At 28.6% G+C, this 22,323-nt stretch overlaps 2 protein-coding genes across 2 annotated transcripts; one reads left to right on the forward strand and one right to left on the reverse strand.

Annotated features, from left to right (window-relative positions):
• Positions 1-5,357: 5,357 nt before the first annotated feature.
• Positions 5,358-10,023, forward strand: LOC101498456 (cytochrome P450 82A3-like). Its single transcript, XM_004489286.4, has 2 exons — positions 5,358-6,403; positions 9,247-10,023. The coding sequence occupies exons 1-2, from the start codon at positions 5,438-5,440 to the stop codon at positions 9,874-9,876; spliced, it is 1,596 nt and encodes a 531-aa protein (XP_004489343.1). The 5' UTR covers positions 5,358-5,437; the 3' UTR covers positions 9,877-10,023.
• Positions 10,024-13,354: 3,331 nt separating this feature from the next.
• LOC101498799 (protein NRT1/ PTR FAMILY 5.9-like) lies at positions 13,355-18,414 on the reverse strand. Its single transcript, XM_027331873.2, has 4 exons — positions 17,953-18,414; positions 17,225-17,442; positions 14,919-15,442; positions 13,355-14,386 (listed from the first exon to the last, which is right to left on the reverse strand). The coding sequence occupies exons 1-4, from the start codon at positions 18,005-18,007 to the stop codon at positions 13,552-13,554; spliced, it is 1,632 nt and encodes a 543-aa protein (XP_027187674.1). The 5' UTR covers positions 18,008-18,414; the 3' UTR covers positions 13,355-13,551.
• Positions 18,415-22,323: the final 3,909 nt, after the last annotated feature.

Raw genomic sequence — 22,323 nt, forward strand, 5'->3', positions numbered from 1 at the left:
TTACATTTCGAATATTTCATCTTCAAGGAAACCTTCGAAACTTCTGAACTTCGAATGTTTCAAGTTCAAAGAAAGGTTCGAATGGTTGAAGATTTCTGGAAAAAAATGGCTTCGAAGGTTTGATATTCATAGAGAGTTTCGAAAAAGCTGGAAAAAGAACGACTTCGAAAGTTTAGGATTCAACGAAAGGTTCGAAAGTTTGGACAAATCTGGAAAACGCAACGCTTCGAATGTTTAACATTCAACGAAATGTTCGAAGGTTTTGGAAAATTCTGGAAAAATACAGCTTCGAAAGTTTAACATTCAACGAAATATTCGAAGGTTTTGGAAAAATCTGGAAAAACAAAGCTTCGATTGTTTAACATTCAAGGAAAGGTTCGAGAAATACTTACTTTTTCACTTCGAATGTGTCAAAGGTTCGAATATTTGGTAGGGTGGGAGAATCGGATGTTTCAGAGTTTCGAACAAATGGGGAAAAAAAGGAAAGTTATTTTTTTTGTAGGATTTTATAGTTAACATTAAGGGTAATATGGTCTTTTACATATAGTTGGGGGGTGGCAGGTAAAAGTGGGGGGGTGCGCAGTACAATTCTCTAATTTTTTTTTAAAATATGATGATGGACCTTTAGAATCCACTTTCTTTTTTTAGCCCATTTGTGGTGGTCAATTTGTTACGACCAAAAATTAAATTGAGCCTTGTTGGAACCTATCCATTACATTTAATGCAAAAAAGAATATGAAAATATTTTGATTTAATTTTTATAAATATATTTTTAAATTATTTAATATTAGTCTTTGATTGAAAAATTTAAAAATTAGAACAAATATTAAAAGTCAAATTTCTATACTCCAATACAAAGTTTATATTCCAAAAAAGCTAAAAGTATAAATAAGTATATAGTACAGTCGAATTACAACAACAAAAGTAGTTTCATCCTACTCTAGCTAATTACTTCCAAGTGAATTTGTCGATAACAACAAAATGTACATGCTTCAAGGTCTTAACCAAATCTGGTATAACTGAATGGACAATAATCTCTAATCTCTAAGACAAATTATGCGTTTAACTATGCAGAATCAATATTGTAACTTCCTCCAACATAAAAACATATATTAAATTAAGAAATAAAGCAAAGTAATTCAATCTCACAAAATTCCTACTAAAGCAAAAGCTGACAATGAGTTCGTAAGAAATAGAATAAACTTACTTGAAACTGGGGCAAGTACCGATTCAACAAGAAAATAAAAATAACTTAAAAAATTGAGTTCAATACCAAAATTAGCTTCAGACGAGGCAAACAAATGTTGAAACCATTCAAAAAAATTGAAGTTAAATCGCAGTAATTAGAGTAGGAGGTCTGAAATTTCAAGAGGTGATTGGATTAAAAAAGATTAAACAAAAATTGAGAATAAAAACAAGTGTGAGTTCTAAAGAAAAAAAATTAAGAATCACTTGCAAGATATGATAAATTCATATGCAACTTAAAAGTACGTCATCGGAGCAAGAAGCACTTGTAAGAGCTGTTGGATCTGTGTTGGTGACAATTGCTGCAAGACTTTAATAGTGAAGTTGTTGATAAAGATTATATGTAGCAAGTTCTAAAGCGTGTTGTTACACTATCCTTTAGGTTCGATTCGCCTCCACCAATCGGATGCAAATGAGATAACCAGCGAATCCCCTTCAGGGTACTTTGGAAACCTTGATATGATTTGCACTATCACACTAAGAATATCTTTCAATAGTATGTTACAAGATAATGTTACCTATTCTTTTCTCATGCATTAGAAAAGAATAAGTTGACTTAGTATATGAGAATGAGTGAAAGAAAATGGATGGAAAATACTTGAATTCGTTGTTTGCATTATGTCCAAAGTGACCTTATTTATAGGAAAAATAATGTCACTTGGAAAAGAGTTGCAATTCTTCTTCTGCCACTATTTACGAAGGGCTATATACACATAATGTTCAGTTATTTAGTGAAGCATTGCACTGGTTTGGTGGCAAAACAATGCCTCTGTTTCGTGAGCAGGTCTTGAGTTCGAATTCAACAGATGTGACTTTTCATTTTAATTTAAAAGTTGCGCCTTTTCAAAAGGGAATTTTTCAAAAAAGAATGCAATACAGAGATTCAAACTCGCGATCCTATGTTAGGAAAGAATAAACACAACCACCTAACCAACATCAATATCATGTTATGTAAAACCAATTATACATACATATATTATCTATTATTTTGGAAATATCTCACAAGAGCATCTGCACCAAATATATAAACCATACAAATTATCATTTTTATGATATAAAGAGTTCAACAGTGGAGAAAAAGAATCCCCAAGCAATTACATGGTAAATGTCAAAGTATCAGTTGCTTTAACAATTTTATGAAATCTTCTGCGGTTTTATTTTATACCCCTTGACTTATTTTATACACACACTACACATCTATAATGCCATAGATGGATAAGTTCTATTCATAAATAAAAGATGGATAAGTTCTATCATTTAATTGAATTATGAGTTGTGTTATTTTGATACAGATTTGACATTATCTTATATGATTAATATAATTTAAATATGTGATTAATTGGATTCAGTACATAGTTAATGATTATAAGGTGTCACAACTCATTAACCATTCATTAGAATACAATTATCTAGAATTTTAAATGTTAACGAAAATCATATATATTTGAACAAAATTTGAATTTGGTACGTCATTTTCGTTGTTGCTACGTCATTTTCCTTGTAGCCCATATTTGAACTATTTTTGTCTCTTCGATCTCTATCGTGGCTTGCTGGATTAAAACGTTTCTATTCTCATTTTCTTGTCCACCACAAAAACTATGTGGAAAACAAACACTAGACCAATTCTAGTGGTGGACTAGTTGATTCATAATCCAATTTTATTGTACTTTTCAACTCAAATCACTGGTCTAATTAATCATTTTTATACATATTAAAAAATATTCAGATAAGAGGAAGAATACTTTCACTAAATTATTTCCTTTATCTTATTTGATAAAAAATGTCCCTGAATATAAGTTCATTTAAAACGTTTCTATTCTCATTTTCTTGTCCACCACAAAAACTATGTGGAAAACAAACACTAGACCAATTCTAGTGGTGGACTAGTTGATTCATAATCCAATTTTATTGTACTTTTCAACTCAAATCACTGGTCTAATTAATCATTTTTATACATATTAAAAAATATTCAGATAAGAGGAAGAATACTTTCACTAAATTATTTCCTTTATCTTATTTGATAAAAAAATGTCCCTGAATATAAGTTCATTTAAAACGTTTCTATTCTCATTTTCTTGTCCACCACAAAAACTATGTGGAAAACAAACACTAGACCAATTCTAGTGGTGGACTAGTTGATTCATAATCCAATTTTATTGTACTTTTCAACTCAAATCACTGGTCTAATTAATCATTTTTATACATATTAAAAAATATTCAGATAAGAGGAAGAATACTTTCACTAAATTATTTCCTTTATCTTATTTGATAAAAAATGTCCCTGAATATAAGTTCATTTAAAACGTTTCTATTCTCATTTTCTTGTCCACCACAAAAACTATGTGGAAAACAAACACTAGACCAATTCTAGTGGTGGACTAGTTGATTCATAATCCAATTTTATTGTACTTTTCAACTCAAATCACTGGTCTAATTAATCATTTTTATACATATTAAAAAATATTCAGATAAGAGGAAGAATACTTTCACTAAATTATTTCCTTTATCTTATTTGATAAAAAAATGTCCCTGAATATAAGTTCATTTAAAACGTTTCTATTCTCATTTTCTTGTCCACCACAAAAACTATGTGGAAAACAAACACTAGACCAATTCTAGTGGTGGACTAGTTGATTCATAATCCAATTTTATTGTACTTTTCAACTCAAATCACTGGTCTAATTAATCATTTTTATACATATTAAAAAATATTCAGATAAGAGGAAGAATACTTTCACTAAATTATTTCCTTTATCTTATTTGATAAAAAATGTCCCTGAATATAAGTTCATTTTAAAATTGTGAGAAGCATTTATTATTTTTTTCACACATATTTTTTATTTATGTCATTAATTTGTCTTAGAAGATAAAAAGTTAAAGTAAACACATTTATACATAAAAGGTATTTTAGAAATATACACACATAAAATTGATACATTAATTTTTTTTCAATACATGTGAAAAAATAATAATACTTATAACTGGGGACATATGGAATACTCTTATTAAATATTAACGGTGTATTCACCGTTACCATAAGTACAAAATAAAATATATTGACTTGATAGTAATGCAAGTAATTTGTATTTTTTTGTTTATAATAGTAATTAAATGCAGTACAAGATTGACAACTTCTTAGAAGTGGAAATGGGTTGGATGCTTCCAAGAAAATTTCAACCCTAGAAATTATAATGGTGTGGTGAAAAACTCACGAGAAACAAAATATTCGAGTGAATTTATTTTAGATCAACTATGATATTAATTGATGAAAATTTCAAAGAATAATCATAATAGATATAAGTTAATTGCATAAGAGAAAAATCAAGAATTGTGTATTTTAGAATCTATAAGAATTAAAAGATGAGAGGCAAACCACCCTCGTGATTTTGTATGGTTTACAATTATTTAACTTTTTGTTAAAAATGGTTACGCAACTTACAAATCATGATAGAGTTGTAATTGTTTTATGTACACATATTGATATAGATTTTTCAGGCTTTGAGTGAGACATACTTTGAAAATATTGGGTCTAATTTATTATCCATCGTAGTCTCATTTTTAAAGTTTTACATGACCTTTTTTAATTTTTTTTTTAATGAAAGGCTACACTACTCAAGTGGTGAATGGTGTAAGCTTTTGTAAATAGACTAATAAGTTAACTTGTTAATGAATTTAAGTTGTATTTTGATATATAACATGAAGTTTTAGAGAATTTAATATTACGTGACATTATATTTTAGTTCTATTTTATAATAATACATTTAAATATATTAAAATTTAATGTAGGTCAATATCTTTAAATTACAAAAAATGTTGGCAAATTTATAATTTAATACAAAACTTAATATTACGATGATAATAATAATAGTAATAAAAATTATTTATAATTAAATAAGTAGACAAGTAAGATAGTTCTAAAGGATTTTTTTAATAGTTTGTAAAACTAAATAAATTTTAATCTTATTTATATAAAATAGTTCGACCTGATATGGGTTAAACTTAAGATTATAGACTCATGTAAATCGGTATAAACTATTTTTATTTCTAGAATGACCTTTTTTTTCTTCTTCTTTAAATGAAATTTTTCCTATATATTAAACTAGCTAGCATTGATAAGTAATACCAATATACTAGAACTAATTGCACATCCATCAAGCAACCTTTCCTACAAACACAACCTCATCTAGCCATAATGGACTTAGTTCTAAGTAGCCTACAAAACGCCACAACAATAATTGCACTATTTTCTCTAATTCCCCTATGTTTATTTTTATTAAGCTTATCAAAAGATAGCAAAAACAAAGAGGCACCAATAGCCAAAGGAGCATGGCCAATACTTGGTCACCTCTCCATATTTAGTGGCAAACAACCACCTCATAGAGTGTTAGGTACCTTAGCTGATAAATATGGACCAATATTCACAATCAAGCTTGGTTCCAAACATGCTATAGTACTTAACAATTGGGAACTGGCCAAAGAGTGTTTCACAAAAAATGACATGATCGTTTCGTCTCGTCCGAACCTCGACTCAACGGAACACTTGGCCTATAAGGGAGCCATGTTTGCATTTGGACCCTACAATCCTTATTGGCGCGAAATTCGCAAAATTGCAACCTTAGAGATCCTCAGCAATCGACGAGTTGAACAACAACAACATGTTCGTGTTTCCGAAGTTCAAACATCGATTAAAGAGTTATTCGATGTTTGGTCTAGCAAAAAAAATGAGTCATGTTCATCAAACTATGTGTTAGTGGATTTGAAGCAATGGTTTACACACTTAACATTCAACATGGTTCTTAGAATTATTGTTGGAAAGAGATATTTTGGTACAACAAGTATTGTTGAGGAAGAAGAAGCTCAAAGAAGTGTGAAAGCTATGGAAGAGATGATGCATTTGCTTGGGATAATCACAATTGGAGATGTTATACCTTGGTTGAAATGGTTTGATTTCAATGGTCATGTAAAGGCAATGAAAGAAACTTCTAAGAAATTGGACAAAATTGTAGGTGAGTGGTTGAAGGAGTGTCGCCATAAAAGAAATTTGGGTGAAAAAGTTGATGAACATAATCAAAACATCATGGAAGTCTTGCTTTCATTGCTAGATGGAACAACCATTGAAGGGTTTGATTCGGATACCATAATCAAAGCCACAATTTTGGTATGTATGTACTTATACTAACTATATAGTAAATATATGATATTATATTATATAAAAAGAAATACGGGGACAAAACTCTTCCTTAATTACCCGTAATATTTTCTATTCGAAATAACTTTTGTTTATTCAAAAAATGCGGAAGGGAAATGTTTTTAATAATAAAAGTAGTATTAATGTTCATTTTATAATTATAGTTGAGAATATTTGAATTCGGGTGTTTTTAGATTGCAAGACTAAATTTTTACAATTAAACAACACTTTAAATATAATTCAAAAAAATAAAATTTGAGATTTAGGTTATCAAAAACAGTGGCGAAGTTAGCCTGATTTTTATAAAGGACTAAATATATATATAAAAAATAAAATATATTTTTAAAATTAATATAGTAAATTTAATCGGCGAGTAAAAAAACTCATAATAATTTTTATTTATATAAAATGTAAATTAGATCTACAATAAAGAAAATAAAAATCGAATAACTATTTAAAAAAGTTGTGTTCCACGGTGTTTAGAGAAGTCAAATTTATCCACTATTGAGTCTACAATAATTAACATTATATTTTAATTTTTCAATGTAAAAACCTAAGTTATTTATAAAAAAAATTATCATCAATTTTATTTATGAGTCATATCTTAATAATTTTTATTAATAAATATGTTCTATTTGAAGTTGCACTAGAGTTTGAAAGTGTCAGAACATCATAAATAAATAGATAAATCAAGTGATAATTTTTTGACATTTTTGTTTATCTTAACATTTTATAAAATAAATATACTTGGGAAAGATAAATATATACTATTGGGTAGCTACAACCTAAAACTATACTTTTATATTCTAAAAAAAATGATTAAATAAATTTTTGGTCCCTAAAAATATATTATATTATTTAAAAAATTTCTTCAAATAATAATCATTCAAATGTTTTTCGTTAATAATTTTGGTCTTTGTTTTGAAATTAATTCATATGTATCGTTTGAATTTTTTTGTATGCATACTTAGAATATTATAATAATATTTTCTACAAAAATTTAGAATTTTTTTAATAAGAGATGAATAAAATATAATTTTTAAACTTTTGTCGCTTAAAAATTTATATTTAATTCATCTTTTTATTAAAAAAATCTAAATTTTTGTACAAAATATTTTTTTAATGTTAAAAACATGTATATAAAAAATTTAAAAATTCGAATAATACATATGAATTCATTTAAAAACAGGGATCAAAATTGTTAAAAAAAAACATTTAAGGAATGATTGTTTAAAGATTTTTTTAGCCAAACCTACCCTAGGACTGCATAGGCATCGCATATGAGAAAAACCATGCTTCTTATCTTAACCGTGTCCATAAAATTTAACCTTTTCCTTGATTTGCATTGTTTAAATTTAACTAAAGAAGTACTTTTAGACATAATTTTATGAATATATGAACAATACTGATAACGTTTTAGCAACAGTATTGAATCGTTGCAAGTAATAATTAAAATGTTAATATCGAGTGTCGCACTTAATGATTGTGTTTTACTATTGAATTATATTTGATTACTAAATTTGAATAAAAAGTTTCAGAATTGATTGAAATGGTATTTAAAACTAACAACGGTAATAAAATTGATCATTTATAATAAATAAAAAATGTCAGGGATTAGTTTCACTTCAAATCCAACATTAGTTTCTAATTTGATCCTAATTACTAAATTCTTTTATTGAATTATTACCGAATTCTCTTTTATTATTTTTGCCTTAATGTCTTAGTGACATAACCTTTAATTGCAAAGCAACTCCTAATTCCTTAGTGGATTTAATATTAGAATTAAACTTTACAGTACAAAAATTCTCTTTTTAAATTACTGCCATTGCAACAAAATTAATTGGTTTTATGATCTGCATCTATCTCTAGACTACAATATCATGAATTTCTCATCTCAATCATTCGTAAAATACACATCCGTCTCAAAATACAAATTGTAGAATATTTTAAAGTTGATCAAACAATAAAAAACATTAAGCACATAAATGAGAAAAATAATTCAATAAACTCATTCATATAACTAGAAATCAAATCAGAAAAATAAAGGTTTCATCTTATTTCACTCATCCCTAACAAATAGGATTTAGTTACTCATGACAGAGATACAAAAGATAGAGGTTAAAGAAAAATTACAAGAAGTATTCATGAATGATTCTTTATAAACTCCAATGATGTTAGAAACAACCGTCTATGAGTTTCTCTGTTAGGACACAAGTCTCTAAAATTCCCAATAGTCAAAAAGATCCATATAAAGTGAAAAAAAATGCTTTTTTATACATTCATCAGCGCACCATGTGTCCCAGGCGCGAAATTTACACTTCAGACGCAATTGGACAGAGTCAAGAAGGCCAAAATGCGCCTCAGACGCATGTTTTGCGCTTCAGGCGTACATCTGCTGTTTGACATTTTCTGCATCTCCCCCCTCTTTCGAGTCCAAATCTAGTTCGGTGTCTTCATAAAAGTTGTAGCTATGGATCTTAGCTTTCATGTGCACTTATTTTGACTCCAATTGGACATCTAAAACTCCAGATATGACTGAAATACTCAATATATGTCATGTTGATTTTTCATGAAAATTTAGCATTGCACTAAAACAATGAAACGACGCAAAGCTACGAAAAATATCTACTTAATGAAGGAAATAAAAACATAAGCATTTTATTAAATCGAAGAACTATAATCAACACAATATATCAAATAACTTCTTAAATTAACTAATGATTGAAGATAAATAAGACTAAAAACAATTAAAAATATATATATATGATAAAGAATCATCAAATAATTATGAGGATTTTACATTTAATTTGCAGGTCATATTTGGCGGAGGAAGTGAAACAAGTAGTGTTACCCTTACATGGGTAGCATGTATGCTATTGAAAAATCCTATTGTAATGGAAAAAGCAAAAGAAGAACTTGATTCTCAAGTTGGCAAAGAGAGATGTGTAAGAGAATCAGATATAAGTAATTTGGTATATCTTCAAGCTATAGTCAAAGAAACACTAAGGTTGTATCCGCCAGGTCCTCTCTCAGGATCTCGTGAATTCTCAGAGAATTGTACCTTAGGTGGTTACAAAATTAGTAAAGGAACTCGATTAATTACAAATCTTTGGAAGATCCACACAGATCCTAATGTTTGGTCAGATCCATTAGAGTTCAAACCTGAAAGGTTTCTTACCACTCATAAAGATGTTGATGTTAGAGGTAATCATTTTGAGCTATTACCATTTGGAAGTGGTAGAAGGATGTGCCCTGGAATATCTTTTGGTCTTCAAATGGTGCTTTTCACTTTAGCTAGATTTTTGCACTCTTTTGAAATCTCAAATCCAACACCAAATCTTGTTGATATGAGTGAATCCTTTGGATTAACAAACACCAAAACTACTCCACTTGAGATTCTTATTAAACCTCGCTTGTCTCTCAATTGTTATGAAATTATGTAATTTAGTGTTTACTATATAATTCTTGATGTATTGTCTATCACAAAACTAGTTATCCTTTATGTAGTGTTTTTGTTGAATTTTATTGTAAGTATACAATGTTTATGTAACATACTAGAATTTTATACGCAATAATTGATTTTATCTATATATCGTTCTATATTTGGTGAATGTTTGTTTTTTAAAAAACAAAACCATCATATTATTGATTACGGTCCATAATAGAAAACATTAATTGCAAAGCATTCTCATCTGCATTTTCCAACATATACAATATCGATTCTTTTAACGTCATATTAACATGATTATTGAAATTGATATTAAGAGGCAATCAAAACCACAATAACTCATACACGATTTGAAATTAATTATGCTCAATTGTTAGGAATAACTTGAAATAAAATTAAGATAATAAAAAGTGGTGCATTTTGATTTTATTAAAACTCAATAAAATATAATAGCTCAAAAGATTTTTTATAGTGTTTCATATGACGCATTTGAAGTGCCTTTAAACATTTTTTAAAGATTCTTAAAGTAATTTTTTTTTGGTTGAAAAAGCTAATTTGGAAACGTTCAAAGAATTAAATACATAAATTTCAAAATTAAAAATTTCTACGTTTAATACTTAAAAATGTATTATTAGAGTATATGTTATATTTTTCTTAAAATTAAAAAAAAAAAACTATAAGCCATTCATGATGAACTTTTATGAGTAAAGACATCTTCAAACGTTTGTGAATAGTTTAGTTATTGTTCTTTCAACGAGAGTTTAAGTTCTTCTTTTTTATTTCCCTCTAGTGTTTGACATTCTTAATAAATAAATTCCTCCGTTGAGAAATATCATCACATTGACTTTAAAGAAAATTATTAAAAAATGAAATGAATATTATATTAATGGTTATTATTTTGAATATATGATAGCATTGTGAATGAAGTGGTGGTGAGCACCTACCGCGACAAAATCAATGGAGAAGGTGAAATTTTCTCGACGGATCCAATGTTGGAAAACCAACATCATGTATCCTGTTCGAAGGTTTTGGTTTACCATCTCCACACGTTTCGGGTTTCGTAAAAATGGTACTTATAATTAACCACTTCTTTTCGTCTTTCTTTTTTTCGTACAAAGAAGCATAGTAGTATTTGATTTTTTAGTTTGGAAAATAAATATTATATATATATATATATATATATTTATTTTTTTTTAAAGATTATTGATTCTGCCTTAAAATCTTGATTTTGAAGATGATTTGATTATATATGCTTTTTAATTTGATTTTTTATTTATTTCAAGTGTGTGGAGAAAAAAGTTTGACATATGTATATGTAACACCAATACTTTGGATCGAATTGTCAACAAGTATTTTCAATTTAATTACTTTTATTTTCTTAAATTATGATAGGTATTTTTGTGATGTATGTGATTTGTAGGGCTTGAGTGATACTCCATCTGAAAACAACTATAAGCCAAAAGTAGTTAAAATTTATGGACCAAAAGTAGTTATATTTTTAATGCTATTTTTCTCAAAATATCCTTCAATGTAGTGGATTTTCATACAACATAAAATGAAAAGAGGTAATTTAGGAAATTTAATTAGTATTTTGATTGCATCAAGAAAATTAAATAAAGTAGCTACTATTCTTAATTTGTGCGTAGTTGATAATTGAGTTTGGAGGTAGTGTTAGAGTTAATTAGAATTTAGAAGTGAATGTTTTGTTTGTTTGGAGGTAGTGTTAGAGTTAATTAGAATTTAGAAGTGTAGCTACTATGTGTTTGAAACAATGATTTGCTGAAATTAGAGGAAATGTGTGTAGGGCTAAAGAAGCTAAGACATCATGTGAGGGCTTGTGAATATGAAGATATTCATGTGATGTGGGAGATGCTGAACAGAAACGAATCATTATCAGAGTTTGGTCATTCTCCAAAGAAAATCAAGAAGATGCATTATTGGAAATTATTCAAATGGGCAAGGTGTGCTCCATATATTTGAAGCTCATAATCATCATGCTCTTTTGTGTGTCATTTGTGTGAGTCTATTTTTCTCCTTATAGAAAAAGCCACCATGCTTTGTTTGGTGTAGTTTTTTTGCTTCAATAAAGAATAAAGAGAAGAGGATTTCATAATCCATACCATTTTAAGGGAGCTAAGTTGCTGTGAAAATATCATGAGTAAATCATTAATTTAGTCCTTGAAGTGGTAGGAATCAAGAAGTTTGATCTCTGAAATTAACGAAATTAAAAAAATGGAGAAGTATCGAACATGTTAGCACTTATAGAACCATTTCAGGAGAACTAAATTGTCCGACCCAAATGACCGATGTTATAATAGTTATTTTATAATTTCGTTAATTCCATATACTAAAATTTCCAACATTTATGATGTTAGGACTATATTGATGATTCACATGAATTGAAAATAATGTGTAGTTTTATGGTGTGATTCATTATCTTTTTTTGTTCAACTAGACCTTCATGTATTGTTTTTGGAGATCCATGAATTGTGTCTCAGTTTTTACCTTGTATCCCTTGGTTTTGTATCAGAATTTATCTGCATTAAGCAGAACGTATATATATATAAATATATATGAAGCACTTGCTATGCTTTTAGGTGTTATCTCAAATCTAAAGAACTTCTTTGTCTTTGACATAACCCTCTTATTCTATTTGTTTCATCTGGAAATACTCTGAAACACTTACTAGAAAGCTAAATACCTTAATGATAGTAGATTAGAATTTAGAAAATGATACTTTATCTGGTTTAAATTATAAGCAAAAAATAAAAATAAAAAATTGATGTATCTAGTCTAAAATATTTAAAAAATTGATGTATGTTTAGACTAAATATATCATCTTTTCAAACATTTTTTTGTTTACATGTTAGAGGGAGTGCATACATAATTTTGATACTTCAAAAAACTTTACGTTATGATCATAATTACAGTTGCATATCATAATTAAAAAAAAACTATCTATAATATTCTATATATACAAAACATGATCTCCACATACTTTGCTTCACAAAAAAAATCTCCATGGGTCATGTGTCCAATTGTCACGCCTTACTAAATCAAATTATATAATCAGGATTTCACTTGTTATGTACTAATTTAAATTTTAAAATCAGGACTGCAACATTACCTAGAAAAAGAGAAGATTAAGTAATAATATTAGTGCCGGCCGGCAAAGCTCTATCACCAAATTTAATATTTTTTTTCTATCAGAAAATATTTTCTGTTTGGCCTTCTCAATATTATTTTATGAGTTGTTTAGGACAAGCATATTATTTTGTCCAAAACAAAGGACAAACGTTTGCTTTTTGGCAAGAGACATGAAAGATGTTATTTTAATAATCTACTCAAACACGTAAAACAATTAAACGATTGCTACATTCGACTATCTATCAACTTATTAGTGAATACGAGTCATATTTAGTAATATTCATAATGAAGTTATTATGGTATATGAGAGAATTTTACACTCCATAAGAAGACTTAAAAAAAAGAATATATTAATATTATGTAAAAAATTATCTTATCAATTTTGTAATTTTTTTTTTTGCAGTTTTGCTTCTTACAAGAAGAACATATACAATTACTGTTATTAATACAAATGTCAACTAGTTCAACAAACTTTAGCCCAAATGAAAAAGGGCAAGTTAAGACAAAATATATTAATTAAAACTCAATTTTCAGAATCTGAATCACTCTTACTATAGTAATATTTACACAAAAGTGTATACAAAATCAAGCTAACTGAACTTAACAAAGCTAAAAGCCAATAGTAATTATCCAAACGTGCTTCCACCATATCATCAGAAAACCAACTTGGTGTCCCTTTTGAACTTGTATAAACTTCAACTAATGTAATCAACAATGCACTCACAAAGCTTCCACAACCAAAAACACTTGTATACAATGCAATTCCCATCGTTCTCATATTCTTTGGAACTTCACCATAAAAAAACTCTTGCATACCAACAACTGTGAAAATATCTGAAATACCAAGAAGAATGTATTGTGGTAGCAACCAAAAAATGCTTATTGGAACTGTTTCTAACAATGATCCTTCACTTCTCATGTTTTTACCAATCTCAAGCCTTTTCATTTCGACTAATGCGGCTATAACCATCGCTATGATCGATAGAACCATTCCGATTCCCATCCTTTGCATCACATTTATGCCTTTGTCCTGTCGGGTTATCAGCTGAGCAAACGGTATGAAAACTCGGTTGTATAACGGCATCAATAGTATTATGGATAATGTTATAGCACTTTGCAGTGTTGCTGGTGGTATCTTGAAATTTGAACCTATGTTTCTCTTCATTGTCATGCCTTGTTTTGTGAAAAATGTTGCAGGTTGTTGGAAAATCACTGCAAACATGAGAAGCATTGTCCATATAGGTAATAATCTTATCATAACCTTGACATTTGGTAGTAGACACATGCTAATTTTAGAACCTTTATTTGAAACCTTAAGGCTTTCCATGTTTTCGCGACAAAGAGGTCTCTCTTGAAGCCTACATCACAAGAAAAATAAATGTTTTTTTTCTGTAAGCACTTCATTCCTTTGCATAAACTATAGATACTAATTTAGTTAAGGTCATTTGGATAAACAACTTAGTTAGTTAGTTATAGCATAAGCGCTCATCATGCAAGTGCGAATGTACAAGTTATTTCTAAAACAAAAGATAAAATAAAATAAAACTATTTTCATATAAGTTATAAACTGTTTTCATAAGTTATTTTAGTGACGATATAAAAATAGCTGAGAACAACTTATTCAGATGTCATAAACTGTTTTTATCAGCTATCTTAGCGAGCTTCTGAAAATTGTTGAAAACAACTTATAGACATATCATAAATTATTTTCACAAGCTATCTTAGTGAACTAATGAGAATAGTTGAGAACAATTTATAGACATGTTATAAGTTGTTTTCATAAGCTTTCTTAAATAATCTCATGAGTGCTTATGTTAGTAGTTAAGATCGAATATGTCAATCCAAATAGGCCCTTAAATGTAACTTTATGTGTGCGAAAGTAGAACTTACTCTAGTTCAACAACATCAGACTTGGAATTTGGTAGGGTAATTTCACAATGGAAGCATTTCAATGCAGATGCTTTTATAGCTTGAAACATGTTCTTGAAAGGCTTCTTATCTTGAACATCGTCGTCATCATCACGTTCTTTATATGAATATATAGAGCTTCCACTAGAGAAAACTAAAATAGAACAAAGCATTGAAATTGCAGGGATAGCAAATCCTAATACCCAACCAAAGGTATCTTGGATGTAAGACATGACAGTAACTCCCATTAGGCTTCCAGCACAAACACCAAAATACCACCATTGGAAAAAAAGTGCTTTTTTGTTGCAACTTGTATCATCTGTGTTACAAGGTAAGTCTTCTTCTAAACCAAGTTGATCAGCTCCAAAAGCTTGTAGTGAAGGATTATAACCACCTTGGCCTAATGAAATTAAATAGAGAGATAATGAAAGAAATGAAGAAGACATTGTTCTGTTTTTATGATGCCATGATCTTGCTAGTGCTGTTGTTGTTAATGCTACAAGTCCCTATGAAGAAAACACAAGAAAAAATGTCATTAACTTGTGAAGAATTTTTTTTTTGATGAAGAAAATGTTGAAATTCAAATTAACAGTAATTTTTTTAGTGTTTTCTATTGAATTGAGTATGTTCACAACAAGACCTCATGCAAATAACATGAAAAATTTGTTTGCCAAGCATAGTATTTATTTGGTCTTATCCATCTAATTCCTGGGCGACACAGACCCTATTGATTTAAAGGTCAACTAAGAGTTTAATAAAGTCTGATTAAATATTGTTTTAGTTAGGTTTGAACTCAGACAATTCAAAACTGTTTTATAGAACTGAATTTATTAAGATCATGACATAGATTTAAAATCATGGTTTCATGTCTTTATAATTGGTAAATACCTTTAGTTCATTTTTCCTGAAGAATTTTTATCAATTATGATATCTTTTTAGCATGAGGTGTTTTAGTGCTTAATTAATAAGACATGAATTTTTATATTTTTATAGACATCATTGCCTTAACTATTAATTGTCCTTTGTAGACTCCAACGTGTCAAAATAAAATTCAGTGCCAAAGATCTATGTAGCACGGACGTCAAACACGACAGTGATACTAACCACACATTAACACCGGTAATAGTGAAAATGAAAATTATTGTCAAAGATCTATTTAGTTTTTTATAGTTATTTTTGCTTATGTCTGGTTTCAATTCAGTTACTGCTGTTATAAAAGAAAATCTCATTGCTAAAACAACAAAACTTGAAGAAAAGAATATTGCTTCACTACATATAATACAATGTTTGCTTGCAGAATTTTTGAATAGTAGTGAAATGAAAAACTATGGTAAACATTTTGCCCTATGATTACAAGGAAAACAGTTAATATTCTTTTTTATTCAAAATTTGAATAGATATTCTGGTAAAATGTAGAATCTGACTTGGAAAAGTAGCAAAAGCACAAGACAAAATGTTCATTGATTGATAAAGGGACATCTCAACTTTTCCAAAAGAATCAATTACTCGAAATTTTGCTACTAGAACTCTTGCCTACATTTCTAGAAAAAATTTACTACTAGAACTCTTAGCCTACATTTCTAGTAACAATGAAAATAAATGTTGAAAAACTATTTTAATTATTTAAAAAAATGCATTTTTATTAACTATCATTTTTTCTCCTCTCGATGACACTGTCCCACTTCAAAAATATAAATGGTTATGACTCAGATTCCGACAAACTTAATGGATCTACTAATGCTAATACTATACTATATATAAAGTATATATGTAAAGTAGGTCATCTAAATTTTCAGCCAAGCGAAGTAGTCATTGCAGATAAAGTTTTAAGTAAACTTTATAACAAATATATTATAAAAAGAAGACAAAAAAATGAAATGATTTTGGAATGATTATAAAAATCTCAACTTTAAGTATAGTTTGAAATCAATTTTTACATCTCATCTTATCATAAAAAACCCTTGTCTAAAACTTCACCAAAAACTATAAATTTAAAAAAGTTTGTTTTTTATGTTATGAATCAAATATATCTTACTGTTTTTCCGGTGAAGAAGTCTTGATAATCCATAATTTAGTCGAAAGATAAGTAAAGTTTGATCAGGGATTGTTTTAGTTAAAATTTAAATTCAAATTCTCTAAAGAATTAATCCTTAATTGAGACTAATTAGTCACTTGAGTCTAATTACTTCTTTCCAGCCAAATATATCTCTATATAAAGATAGAGAATTAATTTTGTAAATATATAAAATACAAAAGGGGGAAAGTATATTTGTGGAAGTATGACTCACCATAACATAGAGAAAAGATGAGGACATTATGGTAGAATATTTATCCCAATAAGCATCAGCAATAGGTGCCACTAACAATGGCATTATAGAAGTGAATCCAACCCAACTATTAACCATTTTTGCTGCAGATGAGTTGCTTAAGTTCACAACATCTGTTAGATAAGTTACCAAATTTGAAGCTACCCCTTTGAATGCAAATCTCTCTATACCTGCAATTGCTGTCAAAGAGCACCAAAAACATGTAAAAATAAAAACTTTACACCAAAAATGACATTACATGCAAGGAAAATATAATCTTGGTTGGATTTTTTACTCTTATATCGAAACAAACACTACAAATGAGGACCAAGGTTTTAAATCGCGATAATGGTATGGTTGCATCGCAATTTTAGATGTTGCAGTTAAATATGACAGATACATGTTCAATTGCAGTTTGAGGATGCAAAGACATCAAAAACTATAATGTCCCAAAACATTCTAGTAAAGACTACTTTCCTATGTTTTTTCTGTTTTTTTTTCACATGATCTTAAGATGGAAACTGATAAAGTTAGAAACAAGTTCATAAATGGAAATTTATGATAACTCACTTTTCTCATCCAATCATATGCTGTAATAAAACAACCATTGTGCTCAATCTTGAACAAATTCATCCCAAATAAGGTTGAAACTTGAAAATGCAACTACAAACATAAACATTTAAATATAAAAATATAGAAATAGAATTTACCTATGAGGAGAATGCACGAATTGTTGAGCCTCTTCTGTTTTTGTCCACCAGCCATAATAAGATGATACCAAAAAAAATTCCTAGAAAAATGAAGCTACAAATCCAAATCTGCACTTTGAAATTTACTAAATATAAGCCAAAGCTAAGAAGGTATCAAAAACATAATAGGTTGTGTTTCCTCATGATCATGTTTTGTCCTTTCTTAGTCACTAAAATATTGGTATATATATTCAACAAATAACAATATTACTAACTCTCTTCTAAGTTTGAGACCTTAAGGCTAGGCTTTAAATTGCATTGGAGATTGTATAGTACATATATAGCAATGTTGATTTGTCTTTAGCACCTTAATGGGACACTAGACTTTCACTTTGCAAAATACCATACCAAAAAGCACTTCAAAAAAATGTTACATATGCATTTTGGTTATTATTTTTATTATTGTTTTTGTAACTTTATTGTTATTGTTGTTGTTACTATTATGTCATTGCTTAGTCACAAGATAAATATGAAAAAAGTTAGAGGGGCAGTTTCAGTTAGAGAAATGGTATGATATATAATAATTGCGTTACTCAAGATGTGTATAACAACATCAGGTGGATTTTGTGAAACATCCTCTGTTCTATGTTATAGGTTGTGCCACACATATGACACGTACCATTGCATGCTTGACACAGGTTCATTGCCACGTATTCAATGTAAATGTTAGAGATAATCGAGGTGTTAGATGACGTGGTGTTGGAGAATCTGAGAGTGCATCAATGGATCAAACGCTACAGGATCATAAAAGACTTTGACACTACATCTCTGTCTCCTGACTACACCGTCAGAAAGACTTTAAATACAAGGATTTAACACTAGGAACTACTCCCGCTCTTTCACCAAGCCAAACAATGACTCTAATACCAGTTGTTGGGGAGTTCAACAGAGCATGAACAACATATCATATGCTCCAGAATCATAAGAGACTTTGACAACCATCAAAATCGTTAAAACATTAGATATATGAGTTATTACTCTTATATATTTAACATTTAGTTCATTCTTAACCGATTTGAGAATTAATCACTCACACTTGAAATCAACAACATTCCATTTAGATTCATTAAAACCCTCAATCTAAAATCTAACGTTTGACATTAAGATCATGGTTTTAAATTGTAATTACATATGTACTTTTATATTTTGATAAATTGCAATTGTTATGTAGTTAAATTTTTTTTTTCAAAATTGTTATTTTACGGCTGTAATTGTGGTCATAGACCGCAATTATAGTAGTATACATACTGTAAATACAAACGATAATTTCAAATGGTAATTTAAAATTATGATTATAACGTTATATTTTGGCCTTGATTTAACTAAATTGAAACAGTTGTTCAATCTTAAGCTAATGATTCATATGGTGTCTATTTTGTGAATGCGTAGAATCTAAATCCATGTTGTCATGCTTCATGTGTGATTTCGTGAATGTTAAAGAATCGAAATGCATACAAACATGACTTGATTTGAGATTATTAATTACCGTTAACATTTTGATTTATAATCTGCGTGTGTTAGGATATAATGTTTGCGTGTGTCTCTAACAATAATAACGTGCAATTTGGACCAAGTTAGTCTTTGAAGAGTTCAGGTACCTAAAATAGTGAGAGGTTACTCACGTTGTTTCCAAGTTCCAACTATGATAAAGTATATGTTTGGATTGAGGAATTTGGAAGGAAAATGAGAGAATATTTTAAAACATGTGTTTGGTTCAGTTTTTTAAAAAGTAGAAGAGATGAGATAAGTGTTATAATTCTTAGAGATGTTGACGGTGTAGTCAGGAGACAAAGATGTACTGTCAAATTTATAATTTTTGACTACATCTCTTTTTCCATTGTGAAATATATCTCTATTTTACTTCCCTTTCTCATCTTATTCTCTCGGTTGAACTAAACAAATTATGAAAATTAAGGAGTATTGAATATTATAAGGTTATATTTATTGTGGTTTGGTGTTTTATATATTAAACTTTTTCATAAAAAAAAACTAATTTTTGTTTTGAAGAATATTTAACATTTAAAAATAATAAATAATTTTATTAAAAACTAATTTTCTATTTTTATTTAAAAATCAAATGGTTTAAATATAAATTTATAATATAATTATATCATAGTGTGGATGAAAGAGTGGTTTTCGATGGTGGTGGTAGACGCTTATTGGAGAGGTGGTCGAAGGTTGGTGGTGGCTATTGTGATAGGAGGAGATGATCGACACTGGCAAGAAGGGATCGAAGTGGTGACTATCGGAGGTCGGAGTGGTTGTGCTAGTCATAGTGATGGTCGACAATGGTCGACAATGGTCAACATGGTGATCAATGATAAGTGATGGTTGTAGGGAGTGTTCAACATAGATCGCAGTTGTGGCTAATGGGGCAAGAGTGGTGGCAGGTGACTGATGATTTTCGAAGTGGTGGTTGATAGTGATCAAAATGGAGATCAATGGTCGGTCAAAGAAGTGGCTAATGAGTGTTAGAGTGGTGGTCACCAAGTGCTAGAGTGATCGAAGGTGGTAATTAGAGTAAACTAATGGTTAATGGTGATTGAAGTGGTGGTCAGGGTTATAGTTGATGGTGGCTGATGTTAGAGTGATGGACGATAGTTGTCAATACAATAGTCAAAGTGGTGGTCAATGACCACCGGTGATGACATGTACAATTAAGAAAAAAAAAGAATTATAACACTGTGAATTTGGATTTTATAAAAATACTATATTAAAATTGTGTAAAAATTAATTTTTTCCATTTCACTTGAAAACGTTTTACTTTCAAAATTAAATTTGAAAACCAAAAACTCATAATTATCCAATAAACTCTAATGAGATTAGTATTTATATCATGATTGATATAGTAAATAAATTTTAAACAATATACTAATTGTATTTTATCATATTATTATATTATATAACTTCTTAAAACTTTTACACTATGACAAAATGTTGAAATATATTTTTAACAACAAATGAAATACTTTTAACAACTAAAACATTATATTAAATAGTCTAAGCAGAGCAATATCTAAGAGTGTGATATCCTAATTACGGTGGTTTAAAATAAAACAACTTAGATGTTTTATATTAAGAAAGCAACTTGAAGTTAGATTATTATCAACTTAGATGTTATTATATAAAATTATATGTAATTGACATTAGCCAAAGAGGAAAAAAGTTAATAAACCAAACAAGGTTTGAAGTGGGATTACACATATCCTAAGATCCTATTTCTATATACTAGTACTAGTATGCTTCATTACAAGGTGTTCAAAAAGGAAGATAATGGAATTAAGTTGTTAAAATGGTGGCCAATTGGTATTTGGAAAGGTTAATCCAATACTCCTATTTGACACATTATCTTAAGTATGCATAGTTTTCATCACTTAAATAATTATTGGACTACTTCATTTTTTGCAAATATACAAAGAAAAGTGTGCTTTATTAATTATAAAGTATAAAATCATACTACTAGTTATTAATTAAAAATAGCTATGACTTTAATAAAATACTAGTATATATGTGTGTATACATATAATAAGTTACAATTATTTTACAATCTTAATCATTAATTTTTTATGTCATTATTATAATTTTTCACTTTATCTTATTGAATACATCTCTTAAGTTAGGGGAACAATAAATAGGCAATTTTTAATGGAAATTAAAATGCATGTACCATCATGGTCAAGCTATAAAGAAATCAAGATTCGGTGTTGCTACCTTTGTGCTATCGTAGTGTCCATTATCAACTTTTATTTATGTTTTGTCTTTTCATCACAAGTAAATTGCCTTTTTAAATCCAACTTTTAGTATGTTTTTTTAACTAGTTTTGGAGTTGACCAATGACATTACTATGTGCTCAATTCATCAACTATCGTTACCATGAGGAGTAAAAACTAGTTACATGACAATTTTGACTATCAACTGTAACAATGGATTACATTAGTCTTAAAGTTCAATTTTTAGAGAACATAATAAGTTGCACATTAAATAAATACGTGACTATCTATAAATATGTGAATATCTAAATTATGAGTTATTTCACAATTTATTTACCCTAACCGATATTCAATAAAAAGTCATGTTAAGTAATTTAAAAACATGACACACACTTTCGTTCTTAGAAACGTGACAATAATACTAAATATCATATTTTTCATTAATATATTATATTATATTATATTTTCTAACAATTATATTTAATTAATAAATCTTTTTGATTGACATGATACAATTTCAAACACGAATTTATTAATTTGCAGAAGATCAATGATTAATTTGGTGGATAATTGCAAAATTATATATTCACTCGAGCATGAAATGTTAAACACGAGGACAAGC

This window comes from Cicer arietinum, chromosome 2 (genome assembly GCF_000331145.2).
Source record: "Cicer arietinum cultivar CDC Frontier isolate Library 1 chromosome 2, Cicar.CDCFrontier_v2.0, whole genome shotgun sequence".
Classification (NCBI taxonomy): Eukaryota; Viridiplantae; Streptophyta; class Magnoliopsida; order Fabales; family Fabaceae; genus Cicer; species Cicer arietinum.

What these genes read in the sequence shown, in the direction of transcription:
- LOC101498799 (XM_027331873.2), bottom strand. Translation starts at nt 18,007, where the DNA reads ATGGCTGGTGGACAAAAACAGAAGAGGCTCAACAATTCGTGCATTCTC. An exon ending in TTCGTGCATTCTCCTCATAG is followed by an intron (nt 17,443 to 17,952) that starts GTAAATTCTATT and finishes GCTCTTTGACAG; the next exon opens with CAATTGCAGGTATAGAGAGA. An exon ending in CATCTTTTCTCTATGTTATG is followed by an intron (nt 15,443 to 17,224) that starts GTGAGTCATACT and finishes TTTTCTTCATAG; the next exon opens with GGACTTGTAGCATTAACAAC.
- LOC101498456 (XM_004489286.4), top strand. Translation starts at nt 5,438, where the DNA reads ATGGACTTAGTTCTAAGTAGCCTACAAAACGCCACAACAATAATTGCA. An exon ending in TAATCAAAGCCACAATTTTG is followed by an intron (nt 6,404 to 9,246) that starts GTATGTATGTAC and finishes TTTAATTTGCAG; the next exon opens with GTCATATTTGGCGGAGGAAG.